The sequence below is a fragment of the Marmota monax genome, unplaced genomic scaffold (genome assembly GCF_021218885.2).
Source record: "Marmota monax isolate L192 unplaced genomic scaffold, Marmota_monax_Labrador192_F-V1.1 WCK01_AAM20220418_F8-fsc00073, whole genome shotgun sequence".
NCBI lineage: Eukaryota > Metazoa > Chordata > Mammalia > Rodentia > Sciuridae > Marmota > Marmota monax.
In genome coordinates, this window is record NW_026692846.1 from 2,992,554 (window position 1) to 3,005,386 (window position 12,833).

Here is a 12,833-nt window from a genome sequence, read left to right on the forward strand (position 1 = left end):
GCTGCCAATCACCCACAGGGCAGGGGGAATAAATGGGCAGGACTTGGGAGAAAACAGACCCCGCTTTAGAGAGGAGGACCCTGGAGCCCGTGAAGAAGGGTTCACCTTCAGGGACGCAGGTTATCAGCCGGTGCCCGCCTCACTGCCCACGACCTGCACTTGCTCAACTCACTGAGGCCATTAGTTCTACGCCCCACGGAGTGTTTCATGTTGACGGCAATATTAGGGCTAGACTGTGTTTTGAACTTGTTCGAAACCCAGCTATATTTTAGAAAGCAAGACGTGAAAGTGCTGGAATTTAAACTATGGATTCTGTGAATCTGAACCGTAGGATTCCTGCTCAGGGCTGGGCTGGGGCTCAGTGCAGAGCGCTCGCCTCGCACATGTGAGGCACTGGGTTCGATTCTGGCACCACATGAAAATAAATTAATAGACATTGTGTCCAAAAAAAAAAAAAAAAAAAAGATTCCTGCTCAGCCACTGGGCTGCTGGCCACTCCCTGTGGTCAAGGCGCAGGGTCTGATGCCAGGGACCTGCCACGGATGGCCCTTCGTGGTCACGACACAAGGGGCCTCTGCTGACTGTCCTCGTTCAGGCTTTGATCAAAGCACAGGTTCCAAGGTGTGACTTCATCACTCGAAAGCAAATGGCTCTGTACTCCTGGGCCTGGGGACTGACGCGGTCCAAACTCAGGGGCACAGCCTCCCACATCACAATGACACCCTCGGACAACGGGAATCCGCCAGGTCCTGCAAAACGCCTCCTGGCTTCTCGGAAATTCCTCACGTCCTAAGACTTGCCGCTCAACAGCAGCAGCAAGACGGTACAGAGTCCAGCCAAAAAGGCCAGTTTTTAAAAGGCCACAAAACACATCAAGGAGCAGCCCCTGGTCTCCTCCAATCGCTAGGAAAAGAGCTTTTCCTGAGACCCGTCTTTCAAAACACAAAATAAAACCCTCCACATCAACTCCCTTCAGCAGTTTGGGGTCACCTTCAACCCGCGCCCACCAGTCCCCCACTCGTTTTCCCACCCCCGAGGGCCAGCCACGCCCCTGCCCCAGGTTCAGGGGACAGCCAGGTGGCCGCAGACCAGCTCACCAGGAGAGGCAGTCCTTGAGGGAGTTGTAGTAGGGGAACTTGGAGACCACGCACACCGCAAAGGGCACGAAGCAGCCGGCAGCGCTGGCGGGCGGCCCGGACGGCTCCCGGTGGGCCTTGCCGTTGTAGAAGCAATACTCATCCTAGGGGAAGAGCACGGGGATGGTGACTGTCACCTCCCACGCCGATGTCCTCGGACCCTCAGGGGACGGTGAACCTCCCCAGGGGCTGGGGCCACCTCAATGAGACTTGTGCCCACCCTGGAGAAGCCTATGCCTCAGGATGAGGACACCTGTTGGAACACTGCAGAACCCCTGGGACCAGGCCCTGCTTAGAAGACCCAGTGGGAAGCAGCATCGGCTTGTGCGGGAGCCTGGCGAGAGGCAGGGGCTCACGCAGGCCCTCCCTCCAAGGAGCCGCTCTCAGTGAGACCCAAGTGGCACAAGATCGGGGCTCACCAGCTGGGCCCTGTGGGAGGGTAGTTTGTTTGGGGATTTTATTTTTTATTTTATGTAGGGATGGAGGGACATGATGATAGCTTCAGGGTGCGTTCTTTTTTAATTTGAGATACTTACAAGATATCTAAGCAAAGAAGAAGCCAGAAGACAGCCATCATTTGTTTATCCACCAACACTCAATGAATGTCCACTGCCTTAGGGTGGAGTGGCCCCCATTCAAACCCTCATGGCTGTGTGACCTCAGGAAAGTAACTTAACCTGTCTGTGACACCATTTTGTCGATAAAGTGGCGCTGATGCTAACATTTCTACTCTTGCTCACTGGGTAAAGTTTAAGTGAACCACACAGGGTGCTTGGGGCTGGCCATTCACACACGGGGGCTGTAGTTGCTGTGGCAGTCAGAAAGAGGCAGGGGTCACCCTGAAGTTCCTCTCATCAGCACTGCCCAGGAGCAAACAGGGGCAGAGTCTGTCTGATGATACCTTGTGCTCCAGACGCCTGGACATAGTCTTGGTGGAAGAGTGATGGGACCCAGAGAGGAGCACCCCCCTGGCCTCTGGGGGCCCAGGGAGCTGGGTCCAGGCAGCCCTGTCCACTGCAGGGACTCCAGAACTCAAGCTGGCCCTTCGCCGCGGAAGTGTGAGAGTAAGACGCCCACCTGCCCTGGGGCTGGCAGGGTCTACTGGAGACGGGGGCCCGGAAGCATGAAGGAGCGCTGTTGCCCTCCGAGCTTCCCAAGGCCAGCTGATGCCCATGCGGAGCCTAGCCCGGCCACCCCCACAGAGGAATGAGGCATGCGCAAGACCCACAGCAGGCAGATTGCTCAGCAGGCGGAAAGACACATGTCCATCAGCAGATAAGTGAGGACCACCCAGGGAAATGGATAAAAGGAATGAGGCACTGACATAGGCCATAGTGTGGGTGGCCCTCAAGGCCATCCTGCCCCCAGGAGACACCAGACACACAGGTCCCCTGGTGGCACATGCCTCCTGGTATGTGACACACCCAGAGAGACCGAAGGCAGAGGGGGCGCCAGGCCTGGCAGAGGGCAAATGGGCAGTGAGGGCTGAGCAGGCAGGGGCCTGGGGGATGGAGAGCGTCTGGAACCAGACAGTGGTCGCAGGGTACCCTGAGCACGGGGTACCGTGAACACTGGGTCACTGCGCTATGCACTTTAACATGACCATGTGTCCTTCACCACAAAGACCCACAGGAAGGAGTGGGCACCTACGTGCAGGGGCCGATAGTACTGGGCAACCACGCCGTAGGTTCTGTTCCCACAGATGTCCGTCAGCACCAGGAAATGCACCTGGTCCTCCTTTGGTTCTGAGGCAACGCACACGCCCCCTGCAGGCAGAGGAAAAGAAAGACACTCATCCTGCCTGTGGCATCCACTGCAAGGCCAGGGCCACTTGTGAACCAATCTCAAGGTGCACGACACACACCAGCTGCCAGTGGTCCACAGGGCACCTTGAGGCTCCCCCATCCTGCTCTATTGGCTGAACACCCCCCCCCCCGCGACCCACAGCAGTTTCTTTAGAGCCGCTCTGGTTCTGAGCAATCCAGTGTGTGCGCACAGTGGGGCCAATGCCCACAGGGTCAGAGGTTCACCTCTGAGCCGCTGAGGCCAAGGTGGTGGGTGCCCACTCCACACCTGCTCCCCAGTTAAACCCTGTGACCAGGAAATGGCATGAGGCTCTCGACAGGAGCTGTGAGAGGAACTTGGGCCAAGCCCTTAGTCTGAGTGTCTGGCACAACCATTTTGAAATTCTTCAACACAGAGAAAAGAATGAAGCCCAGAAACACAAGCTCCTGTCGGCAGAAGTGGGGGCGCTCAGGGAAGGATGCACACCTGTGTTCCCTGCTCCAAGAAGCAGAGGAGGGCTCCGCACCCGCTGGGTGAGAGCCCCACACGCTCCGGCACACCTCAGCTCAGCTGCAAGCGCTCTGGGACGTGCTTTAGGTCAACGTGGAAAAGCCCCACCCCCCAGCTCGCCAAGCCCGTGGCGAAGATGCAGCCCCACTTCCTGGACCCGGCTTTCCAGGGATTTAAATTTCCTGTTAGCTTTAAACCTCCCCAGACTGAAAGAACCGAACCCCATGAACTCACCCTGAGCAGCCAGGGCACTGGCTCAGCTGCTCACCCCACTGTCCTCAGCATGGGGACCTCCACCGCGCTGCAGCAAGCCAGCGCTGGGCCACCCATCTGCCACCTGGGTACGGTACCTGGGAAGCACAGCTGGGGCAGGGCGAGGAGGTCCACACCGCCCGGGATGCTGATGTCTGCAGAATCCAGCCCTTTGGGGTCTCCCGGGCCCCCCTTCCCGTGCTCCATCTTGGGCTTCTCTCTCCTCTTCCTGAAGGAGCGCCTTCTGCCTTTCCCCAGAGTGCCGCAGCTTGCACCGGCCACCTGACTGTCCTCTTTACTGATGAAAGGAGGCACAAAAACAGACAGGACCTCTGGGTCAAGGGGAGAAAGGCTTCCGATTCCCCTTCTCTGGGCAGCCTGGAAAAGGGAAAATAGGAGTCACTGCAGTGTCCGTCTTCCTCTTTGATGTCCTTCCCCAACTCGGGTGGTTCTCCTTGTCCTTTAAAGGTCTCAGCAGGAGTGGCTTTCCCACCCAAGGCTCACGGCAGGAAAGAGCCCTGAAGATCCTCAGGAGCTCCCCGGCCCTGCACCACAGGACCTCCTGGGGCTTGGAGCTGCCGCTGCACAGCATGGAAGCCACCCCCTTGCCAAGCACTGAAGTTCAGAACCAGGTGCTGGGATCCAAAGACCTGAGTTCAAAACCCGGCTCTGCCCTGCACAAGTCACTTGGCCCTCTGAGGTTCCCTCTTGAGAGACGAGTACAGGGAACAAGGGCAGCCATGTAGGTCAAGAGCTGAGCCAGCGGCGAAGCCTCAGGAACACAAGAGCCACCCAGCATAGGGAGGTCAGAGGGCAGACACAGAGAGAGGCTCGGTACAGCAAAACCCCTACCAAACGCAGTCCCAGGCTCCGGGCCCACTGGTCATCAATTGCATAGCAGTGGGGAGGGCTCCGACAGACACAGCCTCCCCCGCTGCCCACGGGGTCCCTTGGGATCAGTAAGAGAGGCGTGCTTGGACTGAAGTCTATAGGATCTCAAGCTGGTATGAGATCTGTTTGTATCTTTAATCTCTCCATTTTTCCCCAAGTAATGCAAAGAGCAGGCAGAACCCAACCTCTCCTACCAAACCCAGGGCCTGACACAGCCCACTACAGAGCTGGGTGAGCACGCAGTCTGTCCCACTTCCAAAGAACTTAGGCAAAATGCATCCCATGAGGCAAGGAAGCGTTCTGGTGCGGAGCTGGCTAAACACAGAAGAGCCCCCATCCGCAGTTCTGGATGCACGGATTTGGGAGGACAGGAGACGGCCGGTAGGGCTGGGAGTGGGCACTGGAGGGTTTCTGAGGGACACCAGAAGGGCCACTGTTGCCAGCAGTGAGGAGACCTCGGTTTCAGAAGGAAAGCCAGTAGTCAACATTCTGTAGGACCCACAGGAGCAGGGGCACGCTTGTCCTGGGAGGGCTCTGGTAGCTCAGTAAGCACCAACGCTCAAGTTCTGCCAACGATTTGTTTCTATTTGGGGAAAATACACGAGTAGGAACAAAGGCCAAACATGGGAGACCTGTATCACTGCATCATCTGAACGTCTCTCAGTCCCTCACATGAAAGAAATCCACGTCTCTAGTCGCACAAAACCTCCTCGAAAACTTTCCCACCAAGACCCAAGCTCTGAGCCCTTAACTGGAAGTACACACGTCTGTATCTTTCTCCCTCAGAGTTTCAGACACAAAGGCCGCTCTCTCCTGGTGGGATAAGCAATACTGTGCCACTGTTCACAAATAACAACAATGTACTACTAAAGGAAACACCAGGGCGGAAGGCCTCCCAGGACACCCAGCAACACCCTCTGCACAGCCCAGGACACTTCCTTCCATTTTTTCTATCCAGATGTAAACCCAGGACATTTCTTTATAATACAGTCATGGACTTGACTACCTACCCTGCAGCGTGGCGGCCCTCCCCACTCACAGCACACTAACGCATCACCCACCCTGGGCAGCAGCTGGGGGCCGCCAGTCTTCACCTGCTGATTAAACAGCAATGCACAGTCTCACCAAACCTGGCTGCACACGTCCCTTGTCAGACCACCTTCCAGGAGGGGGGAAGCCCAAGAGAGCACAGGTGACTCAGGATGCGGCACACAGGCCAACCAGCCCTTGCCGCCCCTGCCAGCCTGCACCAGGGCTCGCAGGTGCCACCCTTAGAAAGTCCCAAGCCCTGACTGACTAAACCTCTCTCAGAAGCCCTCATTTTAGTTTAAGCCATTTTGTCCCATCGTCCCAGATGGGGAACACCTTTAAAAATGTAAATTGAGCAACAAATATGCACTTCTGGTAAGTCTGAAATAATATATGAATATTTATCATGTTCAGAATTGAAAACTTGGGAATAGGTTTTTTAAAAAAGCTAACTACAAAGTAAAAACCATAACAGTCCAACTCATTCAAGCCACAGATTTATTTTTAAATCAGACTAAACAGTGTCATTACTTGTCACTACAGGACTGGTAATGACAAGTAATGAAACAACAGGAATTAATAGACTTGTTAAAATGCTCCAGAACCATGCTGACAGAGGCCACCTGTGGCTGCTCAATTTAAACTAATCAAAACTGGGGGAAGCAAAGCCCAGGGGCAGCACTGGCCACATTTCAAGGGCAGCCGCCCAGCCAGGGGCTACCATATGGGCGGTATGGACAGAGAACACAGGGCCATCCGCCAGCAGGTTCTGTTGGAGAGTACTGTTCTAGGAACAGAAGGCCAGGCGGCCTGCAGTAAGACCACAAAACCGCACCTCCATGCCCCAGAGCTCTGCTGGTGACCTGTGCTGGAGCTCTCTTGGCCACTCTGGACTCCCATGCACCAAGAAAGGGGAGCCCTCTGCAGGTGGAGGGGAAAGCCCTCACAAGCAGCCCACCCCGAGTTCCTTGCCACAACAGACCAACACCCACCCCCACCTGAGGCACAAAACATAAAGGGCACCAGGATACCCGAATCTTAAACTGGATATCCTCAGACCTCTGGCCTCTGTTCTGTCATGTGTGAATAAATGCCTGAACCAGAGAAATGGTGATTTTAAGAAGTAAAACTAAAAATTATTTTGAAAACCTTGGACGTTCAAAAGAGAATTGCTACAAAAAAACAAAACTAAATAAAATCATATAATTGGTAAACTGTAACACTGGTGTTGATTTAGAAGTAGGGTTACCGCAGAAGTTTATCCATCTCCTCCCTCTTTTTTCCCTATCCTTTGACTGATTTCTTTCCACTCTTTACCAATCCCCTAGAAGAATCAGAGTACAGTAGCAACTGTGCCCTCTCACTTGACCTAGAGGAAGGTGCAGCCCGTTTTGTTCAGGAAAGTACCACTGTAAATATTCCAGTTGATTCATCCTGTGCTCAGAAGACATGCCTCACACTAAGCCACCAAGAGACGTGCAGTAGCTGCTCGGGAGCAAAGACGATGGCCTGCCAAGGAGACCACAGTGGAACCGGGTTGCTTCCTGTTCTAAGAAGGGGAGGCAAAGCCACTCGGCAAACTGAAGGCAGAGACAACTGAATCAATCATGCTCATCAAAAAGGGATACCCTGGCATTGTGGGGGATCTAGAAGTAAAAAAAAGGAAAGGCGACGCAGAAATAATCTCTATATAGAACAAGGCTTTCCACCCAAGTCAAAATGGGCTCTGTACTAAAGCCTAGCAGTAGAGACCACCGAGACATTAGCAGACATCACCAGTTACGGTTAGTAATGCTTAACTTTTCCTGGTGACCTCCACTCAGCACATGGTTCACTTTTCCTGGCCATCACTTAACCACTCACGCCCCTCCTGGAAAGAGAGGAAGGGGCTACTAGGAGACACAGACATGCTGGGCCAGGAGAAAAAGGGGCAGAGGCAGATTCAAAACAGAGCCCAGGTTCCAGAAAAGGTGAGAACCCAGGAAAGAAACTAGAACAAGATTTTCTAAAACTGCTGTTTCCCGGAGAAGGGGATTTGAATTCACTCTTAGGGGTCTAGGGTTGGAGGGGGAACCCTGATGGTGGGGAGTTACTGGTTACTGCAAGAGAGAAAAACAGCTAGGCTCTGTTGCACAACTACAGGCAAAGTATCTGAAGCTGCTGGTGAATCCTAAAACTTGAAGACTCATTATTCTGAGTCTACTGCAGAAGCCACTGTTTAGGAGATGATAAATCTTTGTGTAATGAAAGAAATCATTAAATCGGCTAATTGCAAGGAGTTGGTCCACTAGAGGTGAACTCCCGGGGTCCCGAGGCGTTAGCACCTTGCCCCAAGTGGGGGGATCCCGAGGGCAGGGGAGACCTGGAAGGCTAAAGAACACGGAGAAAGGCTCCAACGAATGCGAGCCCTTTTGCATCATGACTATCACTAGGTGCAAATCCAGCCAGCGGCTGCCCTGGAGAGAAGGTCCCCCGGGAGGGTAAGGGAAGGGGCCCCCATTAGGCGATGTTTGGCGAACAGCGGCTGGTCTCGGCCCCAGGCAGACGACGGTACCCGCCATGGCCTCGGGTGCCCTGTAGCCCACTGAGCAGGGCGCGGGGCCTCGCGAGGGCATCGTGGACTTCATGGGCACAGGAGAGCTGGACCCGCGGGGAGCCCCGGACCCAAAGGGAGCAGAAGCGGGACGGGCGGGGACACGGCCAGCAGGAGCAGAGCTGGCGGAAGCCTGAGCCAGCCCCCCGGTGCCTGGGCTCCACCTCGTACTCGCCCGGATCTGACCCACTCTCCGCCTCAGTGTCCCCACCGGCCCCTTACCTGCTCCAGGCCGCGGAGGCTCTCCTGGGGGGCGCCCAGCAGAGCGCACAGCTCCAGCAGCCCGGAGGGCAGCGACAGGTGCTTTAGCTTGGCTTCCGCCATGGCCCGTCCGCGGCCAGCTGGGTGCGCCGAGCTCGGGCGCTTGGGCTCGCCGGCACCCTAGAAAGCCACCGCACTGCCTCGGGTCGGTCCCCGCGAGGGCCGCCCACGGGGCGGGGCCGGGGCGGGGCTTGGGATGAAATGGGCGGGGCCTCAGAGTGAGCGGTGGGGGGCCGGCGAGACGGGGAGGGGCCTTGTGGTGGGCGGGGGCATCGGGGTGGGGCCTTGTGGTGGGCGGGGCCTGCAGAGGGAGCTGGGCCGGCGAAGCCGCAAAGCCTGCGTGTGGGCGGGACGAGGCCGGTGGGTGGGGCTTTAGTGGTGGGTGGGGTCTAAGAGTGAGCGGCCCCAGCGAGACGAGGCGGGGCCTGCGTGTGGACGGGGCGGGGCCTTGGTGGTGGGCGAGGTCTCAGAGCGAGCGAGGCCCTCGGCGAGAAGGGGCGGGCCCCGCTGGGCGGGGCTGCGTCGTCACTTCCTAACCGGGTCCAACGCGTGCGCGGCGTGAGCGCAAGCCGCAGCCCCTTCGCCCCGCCCCTCCCCTTACCCGAGGGCTGAGGGACGCTGGGCGGGTCCCCAGGTGCCTCGCCACGTCACCCGGCCTTGGGCGCCGCTCCCTCTGGCTATAGGCCCCGGGCGCACCCTGCGGGGTGGGAGGGACGGGAAAGGGAGTGCCTCCACGGGTCCTGCTTAGTGACTGCGGCGGTAACCTGAGGCTGGCCGTGTCCCGCCGGAGAAACGTTCAGCAGGAACCTAGCTGGATGGGCGCTGCTGGAGGGGGGCGTGGGAACTTGGGGACTGAGGCCTGGCAGCGCCCTTCCCTGGTCAGCTGCAGCCTGACCTGATCCCTGGTGGGCCGTGGACCCAGAGAAAGGGGCAGTCAGCGAGCCCAGGGCGGCGGGACCTGAGGGGGCCCAAGCGTAGCCTGCCTCCCAGGCGACCGTCCCCACTCTGGACTCCCTCTTGCCGTCTGTAAAATCAAGAGGAAATGAGTCCAAGGGACTTTTCTAGTTCTAATAACCTAGAAGTCTGTGTTTAAAATAAAAAACCGGAGGCACACGCCTGTAAGCCCATCTACTGCAGAGGTTGAGGCAGGAGGATGGCAAGTTTGAGACCAGTCTAGGAACTTAGCAAGACTGTGTCTCAAAATAAAAAATGGAAAAGGCTGGGAATGGGGCTCAGTTTAGCACCCCTGGGTTCTATCCTCAGTACAAAAAAATAAAATAAATGCTTAATGATAATGTCAAACACCTGGCAATGGGGGGGGGGGGGCGGGAGACAATGATCATGAGCAAGTCAAAATCAAAGGGCAGAGCTGGGATTGTAGCTCAGTTGTAGAGCACTGGCCTAGCACATGTGAGGTACTGGGTTTGATCCTCAGCACCACATAAAATAAAGGTATTGTGCCATCTAAAATAAAGTATATATTTAAAGAAAAAATCGAAGGGAAAGTTGGGCTGGATCTGGAAACCAGGGAATCCCTTCACCCTGGGCAGAACAAGGCCAGAGGACCACAGCCTGACTCCTAAGCAGTCTAACCAGTAGGAGTCTAAGCTAGTTCTCACAAGCCTGGAGACTACCCGGGCTCAGAGACGGGTCCCCTCAGCAAGATAAGTCATTAAAGCTACTGATTCAACAAAAGGATGGACTTTGCTGATAGTTGTCTGACTCCACCATGTCCTCTGCATAGGGCAGGGCCTGAGTCCTCACCTTGGACTGCCCAGTGTGCAGGACAGGGGCTCACAGGTACCTGTTGGAGGCATGGACCGCACTCTGGAAGGCATCAAACCCTTGGCTCCTGCTCATTACCTGTGAGATAGGTGCCCTCAACAGCTCAAGCCTGAAACCCTGGAGGGTGTGGTCAGGATTCGATTGGCAGCTCCTGCCACAGGTACTGGTAAGGCTCAAGCAGAGCCAATCTCTGCTGTTCCTTTTCCTCTGATGGGTGGAATGACTTACTGAGGTTGGGGTGGAGTGTCAGGGCCAGTCTCCAGCTGTGTGTGAGGCTTCACAGTCCCTCTTCTCTATGCCTCCCTTTCCTCCTCTTGACACCAGACAAGGGGGCTAGATGACCTCCCAGGGGCTCTAGGCTCTGTGCTTTTAAATGAGTCCCCTTGGCTCATGCTACAGGTACTTCTCAAGTGCCCCATCCTTGAGAAACCGTGAGTGGGAGAAATGTCAGGTGGAGCCAACCAGCAATCAGACTGAGAAGTGAAGAGCCTTGGAGACGCAGATGATGCAAATAAGGGGACCCAGAGAAGAAGGGGATGGTCACGGGCCTACTGAGCAGGATGCCCAGCTGGTTCAGACTGTCTAACCCTGCACACCCAGTGGCCTGCCACAGGCGCTCTGCCCTCAGGGAAGTAGGTCTGTGGCTCTCAGGTACTCAGGATTACTATAAAGATGGAATGACGGTGTGGATAATCCAGAGCGGAAACCAGAAAGGGCCAAAAAAATACAGGACACGCACAGGTGGATGTGTTGAATGACGCCACATTTTCACCTTAAGATGGCTAATTCATGGTGGGTGAATTTCACCTGAATAAGTTATTCTTAGCGTTCATGAGTGCTCTGAAGCATGACAGCCCTAAGGACATTTAAACAGCGCTTTAGATGTTTATAAAATTGTTTTAATGGGGTGAGAGGGAAAGTTTCACCCCAAATTCACTTTGAATTTGGCAATAATTTTGGAAGAATAGGCAAAATGAAAGAAAAATATTTATATTAACCATCAAAATGAGAAGCTTTTGTACATCAAAGAAGAGTACTAAGTGAGTACAAAGGTTATTCAGTATGGGAGAAAATATTTGCAAATCATATCTGATAAGGGATTAATATTCAGAAAAAATTTTTTTAAAAACTCCTACAACTAAAAAAAAAAAAAAAAAAAAAAAACTAAGTTGAAAATGGGCCTGACTGGAAATTTCTCCAAAGAAAATAGATGCCTAAGGAGATATACAACAAGCACAAAAAACGATGCTCCAGGGCTGGGGAGGTGGCTCAAGCGGTAACGCGCTCGCCTGGCATGCACGGGGCCCTGGGTTCGATCCTCAGCACCACATAAAAATAAAATAAAGATGTTGTGTCCACCGAAAACTGAAAAATAAATATTAAAAATTAAAAAAAAAAAAAAAACGATGCTCCACAGTCCAATCACTAGGGAAATGCAAATCCAAACCCAATGAGATACCACCTCACAGCCATTTGGTCAGCTATTTTATTTTATTATTTGGGGTAGGGGTTCTGGGGATTTACCCACGAGGGCCTTACCATTGAGCACATCCCAGCTCCCTTTTTTGAGGGGTACGAGGGGTTGAACCACTGAGCCACATCCCCAGCCCTATTTTGTATTTTTTTAATTTGGAGTCAGGTTCTTCATGCAAGAACACTCACCAAGCTGCACCTTTCCTTGGGAGAGTGTAATCACTGTCTAGAAGCAAAGAAAAAGCGTGAGTCTGAATAAACAACGGGAGTGACTATACACAGGACAGTCCCCCTGATGGAAAGTGGGCTCTTCCAAATACGAGACCCCCTTGAGGCTTGGGCCTAGGAAGTCAGCTAACCTCCTGAGCCTGGGTTTCCTCTTTTGTGTTTAAACATTCATTGAGCGCCTAATATATGCTTGGTCCTAAGATAATAGCGGGGGACACAGAAGAGTAGAATTAAAATATAGAATCCCCCCAAACCCTACCCACCAAGAGCTGCTGGGGCAGAAACAATGAACGCAGGGGTGGAGAAGAAGCAGAGGTGGCTGTGGAGATGGAGCACCAGATGGCTCATGGACACTCAGGCAAGAGGGGAAACAGAACCAATATGAAGGCTCAAGAGGCGTTTTTCAGGAGAACAAAGTCACAGAGGGCAAGGCAGGCCAGGCATCAGGGACAGCATCAGCAGACAAGTCTACAGGAACAGCAGAGCACGTGCAGAGACCCCTGTGAGGGCTGGGGTGCTGCAGCTCTGGTGTGCTGAGGAGTCTGTCTCATGCTCCGTGCTCATGACTCTGCCAGCCCTGGAGCAGCACCCAGCATGTGGCAGGGACTGTGCACATTGGATGGTGGGGGAGAGTGCTGCAGATGGGCAAGGGGCACCATGCTCAGGAGACTGGCATCTAAACTGAGGAGGGCAGCAGGTTCAATCTTGGACTCTGGCCAAGAAGGAGAGAGGCCAGCCTAGAATTTGAGCAGGTGGACTGTGGTTCCAAGGCAGAGGCAGGAGAGAAAATAGGAAAACACTGTGGCCCCCAGGCAAGGGGAGGGGCTGAATGAGGCTGGAGGGGAGCAGAGGGAAGAAGGGCAGAGTGGGGAACACTGGGCAGTACTGGG

At 54.6% G+C, this 12,833-nt stretch overlaps 1 protein-coding gene across 4 annotated transcripts in view; it reads right to left on the bottom strand.

Annotated features, from left to right (window-relative positions):
- Positions 1–8,609, bottom strand: part of Dennd3 (DENN domain containing 3) — a 46,109-nt gene extending 37,500 nt beyond the window's left edge. For 2 of the 4 annotated variants that reach the window (XM_046449021.2, XM_046449020.2), the window contains exons 1-4: positions 8,419–8,608; positions 3,782–4,061; positions 2,787–2,902; positions 1,098–1,240 (exon numbers count right to left, since the gene is read on the bottom strand). In XM_046449021.2, the coding sequence (XP_046304977.1) occupies positions 1,098–1,240; positions 2,787–2,902; positions 3,782–4,061; positions 8,419–8,520 (641 nt within the window). In that variant the 5' untranslated portion in view covers positions 8,521–8,608. Of the gene's footprint in view, positions 1–1,097; positions 1,241–2,786; positions 2,903–3,781; positions 4,062–8,418 lie in introns of all 4 variants that reach the window. The other 2 variants (XM_046449022.2, XM_046449023.2) reach the window with 2 other exon arrangements.
- Between the last annotated feature and the right edge of the window lie 4,224 nt (positions 8,610–12,833).